The sequence below is a fragment of the Pseudopipra pipra genome, chromosome 1 (genome assembly GCF_036250125.1).
Source record: "Pseudopipra pipra isolate bDixPip1 chromosome 1, bDixPip1.hap1, whole genome shotgun sequence".
Lineage (NCBI taxonomy): Eukaryota > Metazoa > Chordata > Aves > Passeriformes > Pipridae > Pseudopipra > Pseudopipra pipra.
The window spans coordinates 19,380,867-19,407,832 of NC_087549.1; the positions used below are offsets into that span (position 1 = coordinate 19,380,867).

At 34.8% G+C, this 26,966-nt stretch overlaps 1 protein-coding gene across 5 annotated transcripts in view; it reads right to left on the minus strand.

Moving 5' to 3' along the window:
* Positions 1-26,966, minus strand: part of ZFPM2 (zinc finger protein, FOG family member 2) — a 309,968-nt gene that overhangs the window by 214,865 nt on the left and 68,137 nt on the right. For all 5 annotated transcript variants that reach the window (XM_064646901.1, XM_064646870.1, XM_064646863.1 and 2 more), the window contains exon 3: positions 19,122-19,223. In XM_064646901.1, the coding sequence (XP_064502971.1) occupies positions 19,122-19,223 (102 nt within the window). The remainder of the gene's footprint in view (positions 1-19,121; positions 19,224-26,966) is intronic.

Here is a 26,966-nt window from a genome sequence, read left to right on the forward strand (position 1 = left end):
TCTTTGATATTAATTTATTATTTAATCTGGTGCACGAAAAAAAGAAGCATACAGAACGACTTTGTCATGTGCAAAAAACTCAAGACTTCTTGTTGATTCACATTTTTATTATTCATTTTTGATAGCACCAGCAGAACCCTAGACAGTGGGGATAAGGGAAGAAAAGAAAGTAAAAAAAAAAGGATTCTGCACATTCTCTAAAGAGAAATTATGAAACTCTTCCTCAAGTTAAAAAAACCACTCCTAATGGCTTCCCCTCCTGCCTTCAATTATTGTCCTTAAAAGCACTGTTTCAGCAGCTCTTCCTTCTTCCTCTTCCTACTAGCACTCCACATAATCAGTCTCAAAATTCAACCACACTACATACATAATCTTAATTCATTTTTTTGTTGATTCACAAAACTTGTTATGTTCAGTCTCTAAAAGTAACTATGCTTTCCTATTTCCAGTATTAAAAACTCATGCACAGGCTGGCGTGGTCATTTCTTCTCCAAAGCATTCATCACATCAGTTTTCACTATCTCCAAAATTATACCATTAAAATAGCATATCTGTATGTCCAACAGCATCAACTCTTCCTTCAAATTGTCTCTTTATAAAACAGAATTGTGAGATCCCTGGCCAAGAATTCAAGACTCTACAATTCCAGGTAAGGCCACATTTAACACTACTGCCTTTAAAACCCTTGCTTAATTGATGCCAGGTAGTTTTGAACTAGCATACCACCTCCTTAAAGCTCACTTAATGGCATTATCTGTTTCTATCCAGCAGTGTAACTACCAGTTTGATTAAATACTACACCCTGCTCCCGCAGACATGTTTAACTTTACAAACCACTATATATCAAATAGAGTTAGATACCTAAACAACTTTGCAGATCTTAGCCAAGATCTTTCAGTAATTACTGCAAAATTATTTCTTATCTCATCTTAGATCACACCTTCAACAGGAAAGCTCAGGTTAGTCACAATATTTTCTACACAATTAAACCCCATATGGTGAGACAATGCTCCAGAGGATCATCAGAGGACAGTCTTCCATGTTTTCCATGGGACTTGGCTAGGACAATAGACACAGAACCTGTACCTCTAACTTGGACATCTACGGATATTTCAAGATGCTTGCAAACACTGTCATACTTTTAAAGAAAATGGCCATAAAATTCCTTGGGGATGGTACCATTAAAAAAATCTTAATCCCTGACCTGAGGTACACAGATTTGTTTAAGGTTCCCTCAACATAAAGGACTACTCAGAATTTTAACATGTAAGAAGCAGCTTACCTAAGTTAACAGGTTAACAGAAGTCCATAGACAGGTCACATACAACTGCTCATAAACCAAAACTAAAGCTATCTTTGAGGTTTAAGAGTAAAAGTATTTCATACAAGATTTTACTAAACCATTTGGAAATTATTACTACAGCTTGTTACACAGGGATTTGAGAAGACGTTTGGGGTTTCGACACGCATCATTGTTCTCTAAAATATAGAACAGTTCATTAATATACTCTCTGATAACCATTTAGTAGACTGGGAGTACTCAGGAAACAAAGCACTCATATTCGTACAAAAATACAGCCATATGTATGTATTCGCAGAACTAGGCATTTCCAGAAACCTAAAATTTTTCGGTCCTTTTTCTTAAAAAATATCATTTAACCTTTCTAAATCTGCAAGTCTAAGATCAGTTGCAGGTCACTCATTGGCAAAAATCTACGTGATGGCAAAGTCTTCCTGCCATACAGCTGATGATGCCTTATTGAACCACCTTTTTCCCTATGTGGCTATGCCAGAGAGGAGATGTCAAACAGCTGTTTACACTTTACACTTCAGTGATGGTTGTTCTCACTCAGTTCCAGTCCCATCACAAAGCCAGGGAACAAATGAAATAATTCCTTCAGACAGACCTACTTGTGGATGCCCCGTCCCTGGAAGTGTTCAAGGCCAGGCTGGATGCAGCTTTGAGCAACCTGATCTAGTGGAACATGAGGAGGAGGGTTGGAACTCAAACTGTTTTATGATTCTATAGTTCAATCCCAGTCCATAAGGTGTCATTTCCACCCTTGTTTTTAACTACTCAGTTGTTGTACCCTATAGCTTTCCACTCAGAACTGAACAAGCCAGACACACCTCAACATCATTAAAGTTATACAATTTCTTTTGCAACAAACTAGATGTGATGCACTTTGCAGACACCTGTATAAAAGGAAAAGCTTTGGCTATGCCACATTACTATGCCACCAAACCATAAGTATTTAACTTTGACTTCTCTTTTTTATTAATAGAGGCATAAGCATAATCCTCCAGGCATGAATGCCAGGAAGGCAAGGCAATGAGAATAAATGTTTAATGCTACTGAATGGGCATAGCAACTGTACTCCCTGCCTGCAGCTAAAGATCACTACTACAAAGGCGTTCTTCCAGTTATCACTACTAATAGTTGTTGCTGGGCAGGTATGTAAATAGGAACCATAGTCTAAAAGGGGGGAGGTGTTGGGGGGAGATAAAAAAAAGAGTTTAATAATTTTTCTTACAGACCAGAATTCTGCTAAAGAAATTTAATCCTTTTTCCAATATGGAAAGAAGCCAACTGAGTACAAGTTTACTGCAAATTCAGTAAGTGTGTGAACTCCAGTAACATTGATTGTAATAACCCCTTCCTCCTCCCTTAAAAAAACCCAATCCCCCCACCTAAATAGGCTACTCAGACTCATAAATCCTTCTCTCTATTTTTCCCTCCCCCATAAATTGTACCTTCAATACAGCCAGAACTTCCTCAGATCAGAGGACACTGTCAGCGCAGGCTGACCAATCTCAGAGGGTTTTTTTCCTTTTTTTTTTTTTTTTTCAAGATACTCCGTGTTAACAGCTTGAGGGGGTTCAATCAGCACTGCTTTGATCTCGGCTGGAACTATAATTATTTAACATTGTTACAAGGATTTCTATAATCCATCCTACCATTAAATCCCTTTTACACCCTCATCTTCTGAAGGCTAATCTGCATCCGTACACTCAGTTTGTCTCTTCAGCTGGTTTCATCAGGCTCTGGCATTCTCCAACATCCAGAGTGACGGTTCTTTTTTTTTCTAATGAAATCATTTTCTTTCAAATTGAAAAGCGCAAAAGGTCTTGTGCATTTGCTACCTTTTGATGAGATAGCTATATAACACCAATATAATCCACTGTTTGCTGCAAACTTCCTCCCAATTTCATAAAATTCATTTTCTCTGTGGTGTTTTCATTGAATTGATGATACCTATGTGTGTGCTATATACATAGCTGAGTAAAAAAATAATCAAATGAACACCAGCAGATACTCCTTGAAAATACACCAAAGTTAAGAGCAGTAACAGTGTGCTTCTTTCTCTCTATACTCTCCTTGACAAATGATGCAGGAAACACTGTATCCAAACTTAGATAGCCAGGTAAATAAATTTGGAGTGCTTGAAGAGAAAACAGAAATATTTTATAATTATAATGCATGAAAGACACACACCACATGGAAAAGGGACTTTAAGAGAATCAAAGGAAATAAATAACAGAAAGAGAATGAATAGAGAGCAGAGTGAAAATGAAGAGCATGAACAAAATCATACCAAGAATATAAAAGGATATGATCAGAAATTATGAATGATCAAAAGGGAAAAGAAACAACAAAATGCTTTATTTATTGAGGAAAAAAACTGACAAGGAAAATGACATTTCTTCAGCACGTGTACGAGTACATTGGGGAAACTGCATTTTTGCTGCACGTTTTTTGTGAATTGTTTTTAAGCAACTGAAGTGTAAAGACTTCTGCTCTGCTAAGCACTGCTGGACTGTCACCTCGACAGCTACTGTGCTGTGACCATCTGTGGGGATGAAGGAAGGGGAACAACAAGTGCAGGCAGGGAGGTGGAGATGACAAATACAACAGGGAACCACCACTAGGCCACTATAACAACAGTAAAGCACATATAAGCTTAGGTACATATGAAGCTTAGGCACATATGAAGCAAATTTATTCAGATAAATAATCTCATGCCCTCTTTCTCACAATACACACTTATAAAGTAAATAAAAATGAGTATATATGGACTGGTTTCATTACTACAAATATTGCATAAGGAAGGCAAAAGGTGAAGAGTAGGAAGTGTCTGTATAAAAGAAAAATTGAAGGAAAAAGTTGATGAAAAATACAAATAGGATGCTCCACATTTAAGAAAATCATATTGAGAAAATAAGAGCTTTAAAAGGATATATTTTCTTTTTTTCCTCTTAACTGCCAAGATAAGATTTAGTTTATCAGCTGATGCTGGAGAAAATCATCGAGCAACAGCCAAAATTCTAAAATATTCATTGGAATTTGCTAATAATTAAAAAAATAGACAGTAGATTCAACTGATCTTCAGGAGAAACTAAGAGCCACTGATGCTTCACAGAGAGTATTTCAGGATAGTCCTTTAGTCAAATTTATGCCACTTTTTATTAAAAAAAAAACTGTAAAAAAGAAAGAAAATATTAACTAGTTCCCTTAAGAAAAGATTTGTCCTTAGGAACATTTTGGACATTATGCATCACAATCCTTTTCTATCCCTGAGCAACATTTAAGCATCCTCTTCTCTCAATTATTTATAGGGGTATATTACTATATATAGTTATAGTAAATCATACCACTAGAAAATAAAACAAGATCAAGATTCTTGAGTGTTATGCCACCACAAGACTGTATCCACATATGTAATCAGAGCCATAAAATATAATCGGGGTTTTTAAAATTAAAAAAAAAAAAAAAGGAAGGATTGCAGAATCCAAGTGAATTATCAGTTAGAAAAATTAACATATGTTATATCCCATCACTGACAACGAAGTGGCTGTGAAATGAACAGCAGCCTCAAGATTTAGCTCCTATTTCTCAAAAGAAAAAAAATCATTTTAAGAGGCACCTATGAGTCAAAAGATCCTATATTAAGATAAGCATTTTAATTAAAAATGTTTCAAAATAGGAAGTTAGACAATCAAACAAATCCATGAACCAATGTTCTGTAATTAACAAAAACTGAAGAAGCTACAATTTGAAGTCCTTATTAATTGTATTCAGAATTCTGGGTCTTGCTGAAGTGATTTAGTCCACCTTTAAGGCCCTTTTACATTTCCAGAGGAGTGAAAAGGAGCCTTTAGCATTGCTTTGATTTGCAACCCTTTTAATTTATGCAAGCTAGCAGTTTGCTGAGTATGTAGAAAGTACTCAGTGATAAAGGCAGCTCCTTTTTGGAAGAGCTTCTGACCTAAGGCCACAGTCCTACAAATACATATGTGCTTAACTTGATGCATGCAGGTAGTTCTTTGTTTAGTGGCATGCTCACACGCATTAAATTAAAAGTTTATAAATACTTTGCAAGATGGTAGCCTAGAGGACCAAAAGAATTCTTCTAAAAGTAGATTATTTTTTTTTCTTTACTACCTGGAGAGAAAAAAAAAATAAAATAAGACTTACTGCTTCTATCTTCAATTGCCAGGTTAGTCTGGACAGATAGATTTATGCATGGATTTCTTGCAATGTTCTATTAAGTCTTTTTCTTGGAGACATAAGATATTTTCAAATACTTAAAAGTGTACTTATTCTTATCTCCCATTAATAACAAAGTGCAGGCAGATGAACACTCTCCTGGTGACTGTGGTTAACAGTCTTTCTCCTAAAAAGTAAGTACATTTGTGAGCATTGTGAGTATTGTGTAAATTCATACATTAACTAGCCATTAACAGACAAAGTATTAACTCCATTGACATCAATGTGTACTTTTCTATTTACTTCAACAGGACAAGAAATATTAATGATGCATTTTGAGATCCTTAAATTTAAAGATCAAGTTTGACTAGCTTGACATAAAATAATAAATTTCTGCCCACTGTTAAAATTTAAATAAGCATAAATAATTGCTGAATTTGGACACATAGCTGTCTAACAGTACCACAACACTTATTACCACATTTCTGGAGAGAAGACTATGTTAAACTTAGTAACATTTGACAGCAAGTTACTCTACAAATAGTCCCCTGACATCCATAGGGCATCACAGAGAGTGATGAGTACAACTGAAGATGGCCATGTTAGGTTACAGCAGTCAGCTTCAGTATTTGGTATTCTTTATTTATGCATACAGACTGCTTAATATAGATAAAGCAAAGGTCTGACTGCTGGTGAGCAAAATAAAGTCATATTTCACAGTTATGATGTCATCAAAGGACTGTATTTCATGGCTATAACATCTTTGCAAATATATACATAAAGTGGTATCCGCAAGGATCACTACTTGCTAAGTCTGCCTGAGGTCCAGCAAGGTGGACCTCCTTAAATTCCATTTAATGTACATTAAGATTTGAATACCAAGGTAGTCTAAATAGCCTGAGAGTAGAAAAGGTATTCTCAGTAGCATACTTGCCATATTACACGAATTTTTCTATATATTATGTGCTGTGTTATCTTCAATTCACTCTTTAAATTTCAGCGCACTATTTTCCTTTTATGGATTTATCTGTGCATATGAGCTTTATATATTACATGTAATTACAAAATTACAACTCAAGTGAATCTCATATAATATATAAACTATCTATGACACAGTCTCACAATTTCAGATCTTGAAAATAGAACTTGATTACTTTATTCACTCTAACCCAATATCACTGTAATATCACCCTTAAGCAATATGGGCTGCTAAAATCATTTGGTTCCATTTTTCCAAAAAGGAAAACTGATAGGATTATTTTTGTGATAAATTAATTTTACCATGTAATTGCAATTATGACTTCTAATTAATGAAGGGTTTCAGCCTCACTAACTAGGTCAGCATTTTTCTTTTAAAAATATATCATTTTTCTCTTTAGATAAGCATCATGATATGTCCAAGCTTTGGGAAACACACATAGCATTTTTACAGGGCAATGATCCCAGAAGTTGAGAAATGGTGAAACTAATACGATGTGCTTTCTAACAAATTCAAGCCATTTTTTGTCTCTTTTATGAGGAAAAAAAAGCAAGCAGATGGCAAGAGGCTCTTTAGCAGGGAGGATCACAGTTTTTTTGTACTATTAGTGTATTTCATTTCTTGACTGAGCTTCCCAGTATGTAGAACACTGAACAATGTGAGACAAATGAATCAGTTGAGCAACTAATCTATTACATCATGCTTGTCAATATGCATATGACACTGCAGAATGTATTGACAAGAGGCAGATTCCAAGGAGATTGACTTTCCTGTAATCAGATGCATTCCTACAGAAAAGTATAAAAGAAACCTGCAGCTTACTTCAAGCATCATTTAGAACAGACTCCAACGCTCCTGACTGCCCATTGCTTTGCAGCACATATTTAAAGGGACCATAGCAGTACGCAAGGACACTTCTTCAGTGTCCCCTGAAGATGTCCTCTCACACACATTTAAGTCCTACATCCCTGTCAACTACCTTATCACACCATTCTTTGATTTCACATGATTCACGCATTGTAGTGTGACAATACAGAAAAAAACCTGAATAAGTAGTAACTATCAAAATAGATAGATGACAGAAAATAATTTCCTTGGAAGATGCTGAAAATTTGATGGTTACAGTGTTCCAGATACAGTAATTAAACTAAATGATAGCTCTTATCGGAATGCAACACACCAAAATATATGTTGTTTTGTGGTAGGTTTTTTCCCTTTTTGGCTGCTAGAAATAGTCACATATTTAGAGAGTACCTCTTACAGAAAATTTCCGTGAAAAGTTGATATCCAATACATAACTTAGAAAAACAGTCAATATCAAATGCTAAGCAGTTCTGTAATTTAGCGGAAAAAAAGTTTTGGTTTGGTTTGGGTTTTTTTCTGAGAAAAAGTCAATAAAAATGATAAAGCAGAAATCAAAATATTAGAAGTATTAAGAAAATTAAGTTTAAAATTTTACACAGTTTATCAGATGGTAACAAACAATACAAAGCATTTACAATGTTGTATTACAGAAACCTTTAAAACTGGACTATAGTCATCTTAAGAAAAATCTCAGTGGTTGCTTATCATGAATGCTGTCCAGATACTTGAATTTGTTTTATGGGAAGCTGTATTTATTTATATATGCAAGCCAAAGATTTATGAACTGATTAGTAGTTTTGGCACTACACTGTAAGTATCAAACTTCAGATAACTTAATGAAGGGCTTTTTTCATACAATGATGTAATTTGAAATTCAGTCTCTTTTAAGAACCACCCAGCCCAAAATGAATACACACAACGCTCTGGAACACTATGTCCCTAGTATATGCATTGTATTACCTCTCTAAATTATCCATAATAATCCATCGTTGTGGTTTTATGCTGATGAAACATCTTGAAAATCAATGCAACTATATTGCCATGAAATCAGACCAACACAGACCTGAACAAAGTATTTTCTCCAAGTAAAATGATTTTTACAGTTTTACCCCCAATCTTTGAAATATATCAGACGATATTGTTTTATAACAAAAAATAAGCCCATGTGTAATCCTGCAATAGTCACTTAAGACAAAATTATGCAAAGTACTGTAAAGTTTTTCTATCTTTAACCCACAAAAATATTGTGAAGTCAAATACGGCTTGTCAAGGTTTCCAGCTTGAATATATTGCCTAACAGTCCTGAGGAAGACAAAGGGAAGCAAAGAGAAAGAGTAAGGTGTGATGGGACAATTCGATTCATTTTTTCTCTAATGTATCATAAAAGATGCAACGTATTCACTGGACTGCCTGCCCACATTGGCAAAACAGGCATATGCAAGCATCTTCCCCATGAATATGATTTAATATGCTATAGATTAAAAATAGTTTTTGGAATCAAATCTGATTATTAAAGTGCACATTATTGGGGGAAGAGGAGATGGGAACCAAATGTCCTCTATACAGCTATTTTAGAAGGTCTAAGGTAATCAACTGACTGCAGGAAAAACTGGGAAGAGTGGTCATTGTACAATTACTGCTTTCCAAACATAGGCTTTCATCATTATTACTTCTGCCTACCCAAATATCTTACTAGTTTTAACTCTGGCCTATAATTCTGAATATTTGGTTTTGGGGTTTCTCACAGACTCCATTAGAACATGTTTAAAGAACTACACATTTTGTAATGAGATAAAAATGAGGTCTGACACTATTAAGACAACCATGCTTACTTGTGCCATGTTGGTGAATACGTGCTGAGTGATTGCATGAAAGAGTTTATTGTAGCATTTTTGTGTGATGACCATTATTGCACTTTACAAAGATCATTTACACATACCTAAATCAAGGAGAGAAAATAAGAACCCTATTCTATCCATATCCTACTTTCAAGCATGCAATGGTAAAGAACCCTGAAAAATGAAATGTGGCCATTAAACCTAAACCCAAATGTGTGCTAAACTGGTCTCACTGAGCTAAACACAGACACTGAGAAAGTCAAGGTCAGAAGCGAGAGAGGACTTTTGCCCTTAGGACTCAACTGCAGCTCCATGACCACAATGTCCTGTTTCTTTTTCTGACTCTGAACCCTTCTGAATTGTGTAAATACTAGTATCATGTGTCACATTAATTTTACTCTTAGCAAAAGTTAGTTATCTTGAATGGAGATACAATGAATGTTTCTTGGTGACAATTTTTTGTTGTTTTTTTTTTGTATTATTCCAACTTTTATGTTATGATGTTTTAAGAGAGAGTAAATAAAACATTTTTGAAGGGTTAGGATGCAAATGTACTTTGAAAATCAAAATATTTTCTTTAATGATATGCTGAACACAGGATTCATCACTCAAACCAACTGAAACCTGTCAATTTAAGAAATAAAGTCACTGGCATCTCTCATTAGGTGTTTGTATCCAACTACGGGACTACAGCTTTGCACATTAAATAACACCACGTTGTGCATACAGTCCAATATATTAACACATCCGTCTTTCAATTGTTCAAGCTGGTGTTGCTATGCAGTATTCTGCATGCAATAATCTTAGCTGAATTTATGGGAAAAACACAACAAAGAAAAAAATAGTTGTGGACCAATTACATGTCCCTTTTGATTCTCACCCCATCTGTTTCCAAAACCAGACATTGTTTCCCAGTCCTTTGCAATTACCAGGGTGTTATATTGCCTTTATGACCAAACTCCAATGGAGACAGCTGAAAAGTGCAAAGCTTTCTGCCAGCCTCTGCAGGTCCCTCGGTGCATGAAACTACAAGAAACAATGTATTGTAATGCAGATGTTCATTGATTCCCCGCAGAATTTCACAGACTAGGAGTCCTTCACTGTGACCTACGGGGATTTGTACTTTACATAATATCCACTATATAGAGTATCATGTCCAAAGCGAAGTACCTAGTGAATCTGATCATTCTTCCCTTGCACATGCCTTTCCCAGCTATCAACTTTTTTCAGTGAACAAGAAGTCTTTTGTGCTTGAAACATAAATGCCAATCAGAATAGAATACATTTCTAATGTCTATCACCTTTCACGTGGAGGTCAATGCCTTTTACAAGTCAGGCCAATGTTCCTGCTTCATGCTGGACATACCCAAGTACAAAAGAATTCAGGAAGATACCGGATCAATTTCAAGTCTACCTAGTTTTCCTGGTTGTGGACAAGAACAGGCTTAAGTTTTTGCAATATCTGTGAGGGGGCAGAGCCTGGAGCCATAATGGTGTGTCTAGGTTGTTATTCCATACTAGCCAAATCATCACGGGTGGGGGGGTGGAAGGAAGGGATTTTCACTTCCAAGAAGGAGGGGCCTGGCTTGTGGACAGGAAGAAAAGGTGGCACATGAAGGGTCCACCAGCCATTTTCTTCTTTGCCTCGGGGTCACATTGCATCAATGAGCATTTTGCTTGTAAAACATCCTCTCTTTTTTACACTGTTGTTATTAGGATGGCTGCTGTGACTGTTCATTTTCTTATCTCATTGCTGTTTCCAGTAAAGCGTTTTTATCTCTGTCTTTTGTATTGCCTGTCAGAGGGGAGAGGGGAGTGAGCAAAGGGAGAGGGGTCATTCAATTAGGGAGTACTGCTCCTAAACCACAACACTAGTCTAGAAACTTGCCCACTTGCAGATCAAGATTGTTTCCAAAGAACAATTTACACCTAACACAATGAAAATTAAAAGCCTTACTATGTCACATAAACATTTGATGAGTAAATAAGGACCAAAAAGAGTAAATGAATACCATCAAATGAAAAGCTAATAGACTTGAAGGTTCTAGATAGTTTCACTTTTTCAAAGCATTCTGACTTGCATAAAAATGTTTTGCATTTGAAAATATTTTAAAAGGCTAATTGTTTAAATAAAGTTCTCCACATGTGAAATGCATATACAAGAAAATGCTACTTCTAAACTAGGCTCATTTCTATAGCAACTGATTTTGAAATTAAATTTAAATTCACATGTATATGTTAACTGTGGGATATAATGATAAGGAAATGGCATCCCAACTGACAAAACAGTTGAAATGCTTGACAAGGGCTCCAGTATTCAGTGATGAACTCACTCTTTTTGATATTTTAAGTTGCAAGTCAGATGAGGCAACACATATCTCCAGGTTTACAGAATTCTACCATATTTGCACCTCGAATCATGAAAGGGATGCTACAGAAGTCACCATAACAAGTGTCATCATGACAGGAAGTATTTCTTACTTTTCAAAATTTATTACTGCCTGTTCATATGACTTTAGAGGAACTGTTTTACACATCATTTTTCTCTTAAAGCTTTGGTGACCACTATTTCTGGCTAATGGGCATAATTTCATTTTGTCAGGGGTGAAAATTCTCCCCATCTATTCCACACGCTCAGTAGGTCATGGAACAACTTCCTTCCTACGAAAGTCAAAACTTGTCATGGGAAAGATGACAGCAAAGGTTTGGTTGCTACTTCCATGTGAATTCATCCAGTTGCTCTCACATTCTCACCCTTCAGGCTCATACAGGGCCAAACCATGAAGACAGTGGTCCACTAGCATGTACTAAACCTCCCTTAACAGAATTCAAGTGTCAAAATAAGACCTAGACTGACAGGGTTAACTTGATGACTCCTAGGCCCTTATTTTTGTTATTCTGTGTCCACCTGGCCTCCTCCTAGTTCCAAACTCGTGATGGACAGATCAAGTCCACAGAAATCCTCCCCTGCTTCTACAAGGTTCCTTTCCAACCCCTGGAGCCTGGGAGCCCAGCTCTCTGCTTTTAATCCAATACCCACTTCACTACAGAAGATTTATTTAGACTGCCTCTTGTTTCATTAAGGGCTCCAAAAGTCTGTAGTGATTTTTGACACTTTGTTATAATGTTTCTATGACCCCCCCACCCCCTCCTCACATACCACACCACCCAGCCTCATTTTCATATGGATACAAAGCATCGGGATAAAATGATGGTTCATTATAGTGGTACAGAGCTCTTATCTTCATCCGGCAAGAGTCATTTCCTTCCAAAGATTGAAATGCAAATGTGAAAATTAATGATAACTGCATTATCTGATAGCAGAGATAATACCGATTCACTGTCAGAGTAACACACAGTCGTTCTATGATTTCCTCTGCTTCTTCACAATATTCTTCTTACTGTCAGACTATATCTATGGTTAACTATGTTTCATGGATTTTTGTTAATTTACATCAAATAGCATTTCCAAGATCTTATATCTACCACATTTCCCCAATCAAAAAAGAAACAAAATCAGGACAGTAATCTCCAAGTCCTTCTTAGGACCAGTTTAAAAAAAAAAAAGAAAGGGAAAAAAAAAAAAAAAGGAAAGAAAAAAAAAAGAAAAAGGGGAAAAAAAAGACTATCATTAATGTCTGTTTCCATCTTGCAGCAGTCTACCAACCATTTCATTCTATACCACACAGTTTTGCTTTGTAACCCAGACTGTTCATTGTATTACTACTAATGCAGAGTAAACCCCAAAATCAATATATACTTGCAGTTATTCTCATGAATGGTTACAGGGAAACTATTCAGAAAAGCTTTTCAAAATACCTTTTATAGAAGGTAAAAATGTGAAACTGGCATGTCCAATGTGTACTAGAACCTTTCTGATCTACAACTCACTAAAGCAATACACCAGAATTCACATGAAACCTTGTTTCTACATTTTATTAAACATTAATAGTAGCATAGCTCAATGTATAATTATTTTAAAGTGCTCTTTAGTTTCCTGTTTACTATTTTGCTTAAATTTTCTGATAAATTTTTAAGAAAAACATCAATCTGTAATAGTAATTTAAAGAAACTATACTGTGCTATATTTAACTACCCTTGTTGCTTTTTTCAACAGTTCTCTGATACATGTATACGAGTTATGATGTGTCTTCTGTGATGGAACATGAATTGGAACTTCATACTGCTTTACTATAACCAATAGCAGTTCTGTTGATTTACTGGAGGCAGAATTTTACAAATGGGAAACTTTCCCTTTATGTGGAGATGAATGTAAACAATACATAAAAATTACCATGAACTGACAAAGAGAGTTTGGGGTCTTATTTTCTACTGCATAGGGGTTTTTTGTTTGTTTTGGTTGGTTTTGTCTTTGTTTTTGTGGGGTTTTGTTGTTTGTTTGTTTTTTTTCCATTTTTGGACATGTGGATAAATCACATCTTCTCACTTTCCAAGAATAACTCAGATACTTCTGAGACTGACTTTCAAGCTATCCAACTCACAAAATCAGCACAATTCTGTAAGAAAGCTGTGCTCCTGTATGACTATAAAATTAAGAGCTCAGATAAGGAATAAAGACAATCTAGTATAGCACACATGAATTAAGAAGAGAGAGATCCAGTTCTTCCTTAGGACCAAGACTTCTCTGAGTAGCACTAATTCCACCTTTGTCAATGCCCTATACTCAGTTCCTCAATTGCTAACACAGACAATATTTCTCTGTCTTAAAAGCCAGATACAGATTCAGTGATGGCTGAAACACTCTGGTTATTGGAACTGTGGGAAGAACGTCAAAAGAATTCAGCACACAGGACGGTGGAGTGCATCTGGAAAAGCTTTTTGGCTTAGTCAGAACTAGAAAATTGTGTCCCATGTGTCTACAGCAAAAGAACTTTCCCTTATATATTACAGAATAGGTACAGGTTGTCTTCTACTGTATTGTTTTATTTCATCACTACAGCATAATGAGAAGAGCACAGAGAAGTTATCATCACTACAGCATAATGAGAAGAGCACAGAGAAGTTATCATTCTTAATAATAAAAATTGGGAGTTACTTATGAGGACTGTTAATATTTATTCATTATAAATGCATCCAAATGGTACAATATTTATAAAAGTAATACATATAGTATATTAATTTATTAATTTCATTGGAGTTAAAAGGAATTATCATGGTCAGCCAGTCTATCCTCTGCCCTAGTGGAATCTATCTCATTTTAAAAGTCCAGTGTTTGCCACAGAACTGGATCATGTTCTTTAGGAAAGTATTTCATCCTGAATTTGAATAATGACAGATAAATGACTTTTTATAAAATGCTTCAATAATGACTTTAAGCACTAAAATCCATTCATTGTGTTTCAAATTGTGGTGCTTCAACATCAATTTAACCTTCTGATATTTTGCTAGAAAGAGGTGTCCACTGTTATCAGATTTTCACTCTGAATTTAAAGGAGTTCATAATCAGGTTGTCCTTTAATATAACATTAATATATCTTTGATAAAATAAATAGGAAAAGGATGTAGACTTCTTCATAATACCAGTCCTTTCAACATTCTAGTGGCTCTTCTCTAAACCTGTTCCAAATTTTAACATCGTTCTTATCGCGTGACTGTAGGAGACAGAACCCTGTTTCACCATCAAACGAGGCTGCTGACAAGACAAGCAAGGTAATTTGAGAACCCAAACAGACCCGTTAGCCACAACCCTACCGTTTGGGCTCAGCCCTGGTTCACTAAATCTCAAGACTTTTTTGGACACACTGCTCTGTAGTAAAGTGGTTGGACTCGATGATCTTCAGGTATTTTCCAACCTTAAGGATTCTATGAAAACATTTATTAATATGAAGCACATGACTTCATATTTAATTATACAGGAACTTAAATTTTTCTAGAGCTAACATGTCAAGGTATTCAGGTTTGTCAATAGCAATACATATCCATTATTCAGCATTTTCTTAGGATTTTAAACATATTGCAAACAACTAAATATACTTTAGCTGAGATTATTATGTTGGGTTTAGAAGATATATTTTTTTTTCCACTAACCTGCACAGGTTGGCATTCTTACTGGTTGTCTCTTAATAAAAGGGTCTTACGTCACTTATCCCCTTATTTCCAGTGGGACCACTGTCATGTGGTCTGTCATTATCCAGACCAACCTTTACTGATTTTGAACTTATTTGAGAAATATCAAAATTTTTTTAAAACTGTAGTTGACCATAGGGCAATGGATCATCTAGCCCCTAAAAAAAGTTAAATTCAAACTATCAGACTGCTTAAATTAGATAGTACAGAGGTACAGTCATCACCAACAGTCAAATAAGTTTTTCAGCACAAATATGTTTTAAGCAGACTAGGAATATTAAAATTACTTTATAACTATTAAGAGTCTGGACTTCTAACAGATCAATACCAATTTTCTACAATTTTTGAATTATTTTTTTGTACCATATTTTAAAATATCATCTTACTGTTATTAATGAAGCTGATGATGGACTTTTAGTTTGTTTTCCTCTTTTTTATACTTTTTTTAACTTGGTATTACAGTTCTAGCATCTGGTTACATCCACTGTTTTCCCATTTATTTTAAACTTGGATATTTCTGTTTTGTTGGTTTTTTTTTTAAATTCTCTTCTGGATGAAGTCAACATTCACTTTTATTATGGCTTTTGGAAAGTCTAAAAATTGTTCTTAGAAACTTTCAAGTTATAATTCATAATCTTAATTCAAACCTTTTCTCCTTTCGTTACAGTTCATATTTGCTGTGTTTTAAGATGATAAGTATGAAGGACTGAATTTCTATCCACCAATACAGGCATGATTACTAGATGATAAACATGCACTCATTTCTAAATCTCTAAACAATTTTTCTTTTTCTTTCAAGATGGCATATAACACATAATTTCCTTATATTGCCTTCGACAATATTTTAGTTGAGGTGCCTAGTATCCATAATTTCCAGAAATTTTATGAATGTTTTGATATGAAAGCATGGAACACATATCCAGTAAAAACCAGAATGATCCTATTCTCTAATGTGATGGATGATCTGTATAGAAGACATATAGGAGATTCACTCTCTCTTCGTTATGTATTAAAGCACTGATCACCAGCCTCACTCGCGTTGATATCTCAGCAATAATACAAAGGCTATAGAACCATAGATTTCCATGTATCAAGGCAAACAGCATATATAAGGCTGTAAAATTATCTCTGCTTCCATGTTTAAAAACTAAGTCTTTTTCCATAAAACATACTTAAGTTCAGCCTTGCTTTGCTCTTACTGTTCCTCAGACTTCTGCTGTCAGCTATTTTGGAAAAAGGATCAGTGTGTGTTAGTATACAGCCTATTGATCTCAGTTTCCGTTATTTCAGAGTAGCCTTTTCAATGAAAAGACTTTTTAAAAATTGAGGCCAAGAACAATGAAAACTGAGGATAGTTGAAAAACATTCAGGTAACACTCAAAGTGACTACACAGAGTAGGCATTATCTCTGCAATTCCTTGATGGTCAGTGAAGGTCATAAAACTCTGTGATCTGAAAGACTGCTTCAGTAGAAACTCTTAACTTTAGATTTTTCTTCATAAAAACATTCTAATTACAAAGACTTGAGAATGCATGTGAACCACTTAACAATGCAAATTTTCAAACAAAATAAAACTAATTAATGCCAGAAGCTTAACTTTGACTCATCCGCATGTAAGTTACTGCTAATGGATAACCCACAGAACTTCAGTTCCTGGTAAGCAGTGGCTCTGAAAATCACAATATGTTCCCTTAGCGCTAAAAAAAGACACAAAATATTAAAATAACAAAACGGCTCTACTATTTATATAAATTCTTGAGTTGTCACAGTTCACATTATCAGTTGACAGCAACTTGTATCATGCAGAACACAGTCAGTGGAGATGGTAAGGAGACCAGAGACAGCTCAGATAACAAAGAATGTATCATCATCTGCTCTTTGAGGTAAAGCCTCTATTGCCAGTTGAAAAATTTGATGAAGCAAAATTTTCAATGGTTCTTTTTGTGTTGTGCTAAAATATGCTCCAAAATAAGCAAAATATTTCATGCTTTGCTTTTTTTCTTTTCAAAGAACTGAAAGATGTCATCTTTGTACTGCATGGTTGAAAATGATCTTCTGTTGATCACTTCTTTTTCCATATGAATAAATAACCAACTAAATTTCATGTATGATGGAGAGTATGGGATGTGGTATGTATCCATTCCTTTTCTCACATGTTTAAATACCCTTGTAGAGAATGACTGGTTTTGGTCACCAGGTTTCAAAAGTCAAAAGGAATTTTTCCACATTCAGCTTTGATTTCCATTTTATCACATGTCAAAGCTATCAATAAATATTACAAGATGTACACACATCCTGCTGTTTTTTTTCCCAAAAGAATAAAAAAAAATCTCGTTTTACTCCGTAGTGTCATAAAAGAACTCAGAAACTTCTGTATAAGGTAGCTCATATAAAAAGCAGTGACAGCCCATAAAAAGCATATTCAACTATGTTTAAATACACTAAAACCAAAAATGCAACAAAAAATTACAAATTTCAGAAAGAGTTTATTTATAACGAAATCGAAAACAAGTCATATGGAGAATACTGATAGCTTTTAAATCTACTATGAAGCTGGAAAAGGCCATTCTGCTGCATCCAAATACATATTTTGCATTATTTTAAATGTACGGTAGTGTATTATAGTAGTAAATCTTGTTTTTATATAGCACCATAGTGTTTATATAGAATATCAACTTCTTCGTGTATTATCATTAAAAATATTTAATTAGATATACTATGTCTTCTTTTTTGTTTGCATTGTATTTTTCAGCTACTGGTTTCAGAAAATTAGCATTAGTTTAGTTCTTCTCTTCCTGAAGAGCATACATTAATTTGTAAAATCAAGCAAGGATGAAAATGTGATGGAAATATAGGTATTTTTCTAATGAAATATTATTATTGCATTATAAATTATTGATGGAGCGCTTCTGGAACTGTTTTCTGATATGCTCATTCTTTTTAGGGAAAATTTCCATAAGACATATTGCTAGACCATGTTTGGCTTTAGATGTACATTTTCTAACAGTACTATTTGACTATGGTTAATATAATGGATTTTTAAGGCCTATTTCCAAATGCATACCCATAAACACATTGTGTTGAATTCAGCTGCAGAACTGCCTAATTGAAAAATACAACTTACCCCTGTGCCTTAGGTACTTTTACGGTACAGCTGAGGTTTTACATTCTTATATTGAACAGATACTTGAAATATTGCAATGTTATCATTACATCTTATATCTTAGCAATGTTATGCTCGCACCACCTTCACTTATACAGTAGAAGTACTTCACTTATACAGCAGAAGTACTGTTTTTATGTGAAGTTCTAATACTTAATTGAAGTTGCAATCTGAATTTCTCTTTCCATGAAATCAATGACCAGGTGTGCTCAATGATTTCTATCAGGCTAAAATAGGTAAAAAAAAGTCCTTGACAATGTCAGTAGCTTACCTATTTGGTAAGCTCAGTACACTGCTAAATGTTGGCACAAAGGTTGAGAAGAGACCCAGGCGCTTGCTAGTCTTCTGGCATCAGAAAACAGAGCAGAAAAGCTTCTCCCTTAATTCAACCATGGAAGTAAGAACTTACCGATAAATTTTGATCCCAAAATTCTAAGCAGCAAGAACATCTTTACATCAAGTAGGTACACAAGGCATTTTATGTTGAACAATTTACAAAATGGTTTAACCAAAACCATTTTTTCACTCAAGAAAGTCATCTTAGTACTTACCTGTCAATATCCTGGAGTCCAAAGAATCATAAAAGAAATAGTTCATTAAAAATCAATGCAAAGCATAACTATCTACTAAAATAATAAAAATAGCAAATATTGGAATCTAGTTTAAGAAATTTCTCTTGGCTTTCCGTTGTTTTTCCCTACCTGGCCCATCCCAATCTTCAGTCTCCACAGCAAGCTGCCCTGGTTTCTCTGACCTTGCATCGCCATCAGGTTCTGCTGCCTCCTGGATGCCTTCTTCATTACCTGAAAAAACCATCAAAGAAATACAGTATTGACATATTTCAACAGTAACTTCTAAGCAGAGCTCCTACAATATCCAAACAATGCTTACATGCCTAAGTGAAAAGATATGCACGTTTATAAACAGAGGGGAATAAAAATACTGGGCACGTAAACATCTGTCAGTTCTCAGGGACTCAAGCCCTGAATATTCAGTCCTTCCAGTTCCACAGAGAGACGAATCTGGGAAAACAGTGTTTACTCCATATGCTTAAAAAACAGAATCACAACTTGCACCTAATTCTGTAAACCAAAGCACAAAAAGTCATTAAGTTTGCATGCACAAATGAGAAAAAGAAATCAGCTTGTTTCCTCTCAGGAACATATGCTTTCAGTTATGAGTTTTCTTGAATTGACACCTAAATGTTTCTTAGGCATTTGCAGCCTAATGACACTCAGAACAAAAGTATGGTCCACTAAACATTCTGTTTTTACACACTAATGGAAAGCTAATCTGTGGTATTTCAGCATTTAAGGAATTTTTCCTTAAAGTCATAATGTAGCATCAAATCCCTACAATAGTTTTCTCCCTATCAAGCTTTATTTAAAGAAATGTAACATTTCTTATGAATTTTAGAATTTTCATCATCCAGAAATACCTGAAAGTGTCTGTCTGCCTTCAGTTACTACCCAGTACAAGTTTATATACAGGATACACAGAAAATTATGAAAAGGTTAAATTTTTAGAGATGACAATTTTAAGGCTCCTTGTTGAAACTGCAGTTCTTCCAGGTAAACAAATATTCTAGGCAAAGTCTGTGCAAAAATACTTTGAAATAACCACCACAAAAAATTACATTGAAGATGAGGTGTTTACATATTAACAGAAAATAATCTGGCTACAGTAATGTTAAGTGACATCTCTAAGAGCTTATCCAGGTCGCTGTTTTACTGCATTTGTATTTTTTTTTAAGACTAATCTATCCAAGAAACTATTGTATAGGAATACACTAAGATAAATGGAAAAAAAATCAAATCTACACAACTACATCAGTCAAATAGGACTGAATTATGGTTTGAAGCAAACTTTTTATAAAATGGTGTCCCATTTTATAAATGGAAAAGTGACAGGACTAAAAAACAAATATGGTGTACTTTAGAATCTGAAAAATCAGACTGTTTGTTTATTTAACAAACAAGAAGGAGCAAAAAGCACATCAGTTAAGCAGTAACTTGTAATTTTTTCCCCACTCATGATAACGAAAGCTGTAATTAGCAACATAGGTAAAGAAATGTGATTAAAACAAACCATGCCAGATTCTCATATGTTATCACTGGAGCTATATTTATACCAGATAAGATTGTGACCCAGAGTTTTCAAGTACATGATTATATACAAACATTATAAAGTATTAACTTCATGTGCACATGTAATGGCTTGTATTAAACATTCTTCCTTGCATTCATAAAACAAACAGTTTTTCAAATCTGAAGTATACAAGCCTGATAAACTACTTCTCACACAAACACAATACTATATTCACTCCAGACTTCGATTACAAAAATATAGTTCAGTGCATCTGTAGTGCTAAAAACACAGTCCAGTATATTCAGAGGCACTTTCAGTGTCTAAAATAAAACTTGAATACAAAACCTATATCTAGTTTAGGTTTTTTTGTGTTAAATACACTGTATAATTGTGCCCAAGCATTTGAAGTTCTCATGCTTCAGTTCAATCTGAAGCTACCTTTCATAAGACAGTCCTAAATACTCACGGGCTGAAAAAGCCATCAAGTTCTTGCTAAGCAGTTTTAGCAATTATTTGTTTTTAACCAACTAGCCTACTTTGAATTAGCATTTGTACAGTTACTTTGTAGTGATCAAACAGAGCTCTGCTTTCTTTGGGTGGACTGAAGAACCTATTGGATATTTTTACCTTCCTATTTCTACCTTCATAGCTACTTAAAGCTACAACAAATTTAATGAGAGACACACAGGAAAGTTTTTCAAAGTTCAAACCTGGTAAGATCAACTCCAGTTTCCTTGAAAATGTTGGAAAGTGCTTCACAGCAAGGGCAGTTCTTGTTTTTTAACTCAAGCTGTATAACCACCACAGAAAGGTCTTCAAATGTTCTTTGCAAAGAACTTTTATACTAAAGGAAATATTTTTCTTCCACTGTAAATAATAAAGTCATATGGACTAAATCAGAACAACAACAACAACAAAATTTAGAAATAATTCTTTTAGATTGAGTCCGATCATGGAAATTCTAGCTCCAAAATATTAAAAGTTTTTTCAGGTTATAATATATGCCAACCTGGTGTTAACCTGTAAATTTGAACATTCTTCCAATCAATGTAACCAACCAGAATATCAAACAAATTAAACTATAGAATTAAAAGAGGAGAAAGTTAAGTAAAAGACTGGGATGAAAAGCAAAAGGACAAAACCACAGCTAAGATACACAAACTATAGCACACAGTAATTAAATATTTGGGAGATGAGGAAAGATCTGAAAATATACATTAGAAGATAACTTTTCATTAACTTGCTTCTTCAGTGTTTCATGAAATACGGAGTTACGTATTTTTCATAATCAAGTTTTCATGAATTAATGCATGTCTTGTGCAAATAGAGTAGATAAAATGTGTAGAATTTACATTAAGGAAAACTTTGCTTTGCATCTAGAAGTATTCTTAATTATTTTTATTGATATTTTCTATTATTTACCAACTGCCAACTGCATGCATTACACACCTGAAATACCACCACACTGATTTCTCCTGTTCCCCCTACTACTCCAATCTGCCTGTGAAACCAACAAATGGCACATTACTGTTGATTTCAGAATCCTCGTGAGGGGAAGAAGAGGGGCAGGCATTGATCTCTTCTCTGTGGTGACCAGTGACAGGACCTGAGGAAATGGCCTAAAGTTGTGTCAGGGGAGGTTTAGGTTAGATATTAGAAAAAGGTTCTTCAACCAGAGGGTGGAGGGGCCCTGGAACAGGCTCCCCAGGGAAGTGGTCACAGCACTAAGCCTGAAAGAGTTCAAGAAGCATTTGGATGATATTCTCAGGCACATGATATGACTCTTGGTCCTGTGCCGGGCCAGGAGTCAGAGCTGATGATCCTAGAGGGTCTCTTCCAACTCAGTATATTCTGAGATTCTGTGAAGTCTATCCCAGGCTCAGTTGAGCATCAAGGTCAGACTGAAATGGGCAACCAAGACAATCCATTTGGTGTTGGAGACACTGCAACTTTAAAAAGCCAAAAGGAAGCTTAGCAGAAGAGCTGGTAACAAAACACATCTGTCAAGATTTTTTTTTCTTCTCTTTCCCCTTACTTAATGCTATTTTAGCAGCCAACATTTGTTTTGCACAAAGGAGTTTATTTCCTTACAGAATTTATTTTCTTTCCATTGTTTACTCTTTTTGTTCAGCCACTGACTACTTTTCAGTCTCAAAAAGACTATTTTTTTATATTTATTTTAGAACTGATTATATTTTTCTTCAATTTACTGGTGTAGACACTTAATTGGATTCAGGAAATGAATTATTTCTTTCTTCCAAGTCCAATCAAGTGCTTTTTGCCTTATATATACTACCAACTTTGCTACTAACCTGTTGATTCCTTTTAATCTCATTTTGTTCTTCCCATGCTTTTTTCTTTACTTTGCTGCTCAATTACATTTTAAGTTAAAGGAGAAATAACTTTTTACCATCAACACCAAAGAGTGGTATAAAAGTATCAGCAATGATAGATACTCTAAAATGAAGCAAAACCTGGTTTCTGTTTTTCCTTGTAGCAGTGAAGATTGGTAAGTGAATTCTGTCATTTAAAAGAACATCGCTGCATGAAAAAAAGGCTCTTAGGAGCAAGGTTATATAATATCATAGGTTATGTTTAGTCATGAGTCAAGTAAGTCTACTGGAATTTCAGCTACGTCTCTATATTTGGTATTAAACTTAGGGCAGAACTCATCACCTCTAACCTTAGATGCCTGAAAGTTAAGCTAGTCCAGACTACTTATGTAGATGCTCCTATAGACAGGGAAGAAAGAAACCTCCTGAGTGACTCATCCTATTCTAGGATGCCTGAGATATGAGACCCCTCTTGGTGACTGAGAGAGCTGAAATGAATCATCCTCTTAAACACACAGCTTAGACTAGGAAACTATCTTTAGTCAGCTAAAGTTGGGTGAAACAAATCTCTGACTTATGCTGAAGTGCTGAATACACAAAATACTGCTTAACTAAGAGGAAAAAAATCTTATTCAAACAACTTCAATACTGTAATGTGGATAGAATTTTCATGTTGGCCTTACTATCTCTTACCAGCATTGACTGTTTCTGTTGCTCTTCAAAAACAATTCAAAATTTTTAATATGGTTTTTAATACCCTGGTGTTTATCCAATAGAGAATTCGCTGTATCAAGGTGGTAAAGTTGGTCAAGAAATCTGAAGACTGTAAAAGAGACATATCACCAGAAACATGAGAGGGAGAACTCCAACATCTCTGACAACACTGACAAGTAGGAAAAGAGAGACTTGAATATTAACAAGTAATTTCACTTTAATCTTTTTAACAAATTAAAGACTTCCCAATTTGTACTTAATCAGCTTGTGCCACAAGTAGTTGCAGTATTTTAAAGAAGCACATGGGTTAGCAGTTCTTCTCAACCCTGCTGTTTTAATCCATGTTGTTCCTATCAGTATTAAGCTCTTACAGAAAGTCTTGTACAATATAACTATTGAACTTTCTTGACTAAGAATGTTATAGCAGCTGTTAGGCACTCTATAATGTATTTTGCAATCAGCTAAATCAACAAAGTATTTTTAACAATGAATAGTTCAGAATTGACAGATCTACTTTCTTGTTCATAACTGCTTATCACAGCATAGATATCATATATGTTTGCCAGGTGCTTCCTATAGTTAGGATACCTTCACAGAAGCCACTCACAAAAGATAAGGTCAAAAAAAGATGAAAAATGTACAAGCTTCATACACTCATGGTTTTATCATCAGACAAAATAACTTTGGGTGAAGGACTGTACCAGTCACAAACAGCACACAGCAGCTTCTATTAGAGTGAGAGAACATTATAAGTTTGAAATCCCGTTTGTGTTCCTTCTTCTTGGCAGCATAAATGTAAACTGAAATTGTTAACATCCTCATACAGCTGTTCAGAGCGAAACATCACTTCCCAATTATAATAAATCAATTCAGAAATAAACTGTTGCAAAGCCTGTAGCATTCTGTACTGCCAAAAGAGAAAACAGACATGATGCACAGACTTGGGGAGTCACTCACTGTTGACTTTCATTTGGTGAGAACATAACCTTATGTGTGCTAACCGGCTGGTGCGACTGGCTGGGAATGGGCAGGCTTTCTGGGGATAGAGGGGAAGTGGCCCTCTCCTTTCTGCCACAGTCTACAGTGGCAGTAATTCTAGATCCAACCAAAGAAGGATTCTGAGACTGTACATACAAACTAGATGCTAGAGCTTCAGAAACTATATATCAGTGATCAAAAATTGTCCTTTGTTATTTGCTTTATCCCAGTGTCTGTGACCAGTAACACAGTTTACACCCACTGATAATCCTACTCTTGAATCCTAAGAAACATGCTGTAAACTGAGAATTATTGCCAGGAACCTCTCTTCAGAAGCCATATTCAGTAACTTTGAAACAAATCACATATAACTTCAAATACAAATACTTATTTAATTCAGTGTAACTTACTTTTAGCAGCATACTCTATTCTTAAGAACACCAATGACATGTAACAGGCCTTAACTACTCTTCTTGTGGATTACCTCTTTTAAAGAATTCTGTGTATATATTTAACTCCAATTGTAATGGCAATGCAAGTTTTCAGCAGATATAAAACCTTCTGGGTATAAAATAATGCAAAAAAATTTTTTTAAATAAGCTCTTGGTATGGTAATAGAACTGTGAGAATAAATACAAAATAAATTGTGTGAAATGTTTCTGCACTTTACCATATTTGGCAACTGGTGTGAGGACAAGTTAAACAACTACAGTGGGTAAGCAAATGGGTTTACTCTACAAGCCTTGAAAGGACAGAGAGACAAGGAGACAAAGAAACAGAGGGAGAAATCTGGTGCCATCACTACCAGACTGTTACCACTTCATCTGATGTATATCAGAAATAATTTCAGTGAAGTCCATAAAAATCAACTGAGATACCCTACTTTACAGTAAATACAGAAAGTATGAGCAAAATCTGGCCTTCAGCTGATTGATTTGCTAACGTACCTGAAAGAAATCAGCACTTGTACAAGTTAATCTACTGCATTTTATTTCAGATTATATTAATCACCTCAATACTTTGCTTCTTTGCAAGCAATTATTGTTTTCTGTCATGCTGATTAACAATCATAATTTCTCCTGGGATAAACCTCATTTGAAATAACTGTTGCCCTAAGCAGTCTTAGAATTATTTATCCCACAAATGTCAGAAACAATGCATTATCTCTTACCCCAACTTTTAGGATAGATCTACGAATATCCATGTGTTGGCGAGTACCTACATAGTGCAAGCTGTTAGCTCTTCAAAATAGTGCTACAAAACTATTTTAGTTCTTATTAAAATTACCACTCTGTTTCACAAAATGACACTTTGACACATTACATTTCAGCACAGTGATCATGTTAAAAAGCAGTGTCAATTATTTCTAACCATTTCAGCTAGAGCACTTTTCTCCCAGCACGTTCATCTAGACTGAGTCTGGCCTTCCTCTTTCTCTAAATGTTTGATATATTCTCATTAGCACCACTGTTTGCTTTTGAAGTTCTTTCAAGACAAGGATCATTCATTCAAATGTATTTCCTGCAGAAGAACAGTGAAAGTGTTCTCTAAATTGTATGCCAGACTTCCTTTTTATTAATTAGTTATATATATATATATAAAATCTCCTCAGTTTGAGGGAGCAACTCTAGCGACATCAGTGTTACAAATGAGCACCATTCAGATATACTGGCTACCCAAGAGTTTCTATTAATTTAAAGGAAAAAAAAAGAAAAAAAGTCTTGCATCTTTTCAACCTTTCCCTATTAAAACTTCAAATAGAAGAACACTATTAGATATATTCAAGTTCCAACCTGAGGTTCAAACTCCATAGCTCTCTCTAGGCACTTGATTACAAAAGCAGTAGAAGCACATTTTAAAATATATTTGCATGCCACAAACAAAGCTATTGCTTAGTACGATTTTCAAAAATTATTTCAATGGAAATCGACAATCCATGAGATTCTTAAACCACCTGCAGTGGAACAGAGAGACTACTTCAGAGAAACTCTAACAAGTTTCAGACTCTAACTTTGAAGGTTCTTCTAGCAAGTTCATGTTTCAGCTTAATTATATAAAAATTCTGTTCCTTCCCTATTGCAGAAATATTTCGTCTCTTATGAAAATTCTTTGTCCAACCAAGAAAACCTCATTTTATAATGTGCAGCTGAATTCGTTATCATATACAAATCCAGTTTTCATGTGATTTCCACACACATAACAAGCAGTAACAGATATCTTTTGCTACACAGTGAAATTTTAATTTACCTTGTTGTAAACTATTGGATGTTTTTATTTGAAATAATCAACCCTCCAGATGCCTCAATATCAAAAACAGTGAATTCCCTATCATTACAAGTATGTTTCCATATACATGTTGTATTACACATGGTTTCAAAACCAGTCTAGACTTCTGTTAGTCAAACCCAAGGAAAAGACTTTTCAGTTATAAAT